The following is a 315-nucleotide window of genomic DNA, read 5'->3' as shown; positions in this document are numbered from 1 at the left end:
TATATTGTTTGTTGATGATGATTTTGTGATATCCATGAAGGAGAATTTGTCCTTTCTCTATCATTTGTGAAATTATTTACAGTCCTGATGATTTTATCATTCAGCAAAGGAATTTAGCATACAAAATTTTAAAACAGTAAACATTTTTCAGTGATTTTCATGTGTTGGTGTTGTTCGATTGCTTGTGTGGGAAGATTATCTCGATGAACGGACATACGTTCCTTTACCGCTTTTGTACATGTAAGATTATACAAGTGTTTTGTTTTGTTCATTTTGTTTGTAACTTTTATTGAACAAGAAATAGATGTGAAGGAG

General features: G+C 30.8%; 1 protein-coding gene across 1 annotated transcript in view; it reads left to right on the top strand.

The window, feature by feature from the left end:
* Nucleotides 1-315, top strand: part of LOC119587685 (scm-like with four MBT domains protein 2) — a 13,020-nt gene that overhangs the window by 2,859 nt on the left and 9,846 nt on the right. The window contains exon 3 of the mRNA XM_037936364.1: nucleotides 230-240. Within this exon, the coding sequence (XP_037792292.1) occupies nucleotides 230-240 (11 nt within the window). The remainder of the gene's footprint in view (nucleotides 1-229; nucleotides 241-315) is intronic.

The sequence above is a fragment of the Penaeus monodon genome, chromosome 23, assembly GCF_015228065.2.
Source record: "Penaeus monodon isolate SGIC_2016 chromosome 23, NSTDA_Pmon_1, whole genome shotgun sequence".
In the NCBI taxonomy this organism is placed as follows: Eukaryota; Metazoa; Arthropoda; class Malacostraca; order Decapoda; family Penaeidae; genus Penaeus; species Penaeus monodon.
This window is presented reverse-complemented; position numbering and strand designations above follow the sequence as displayed.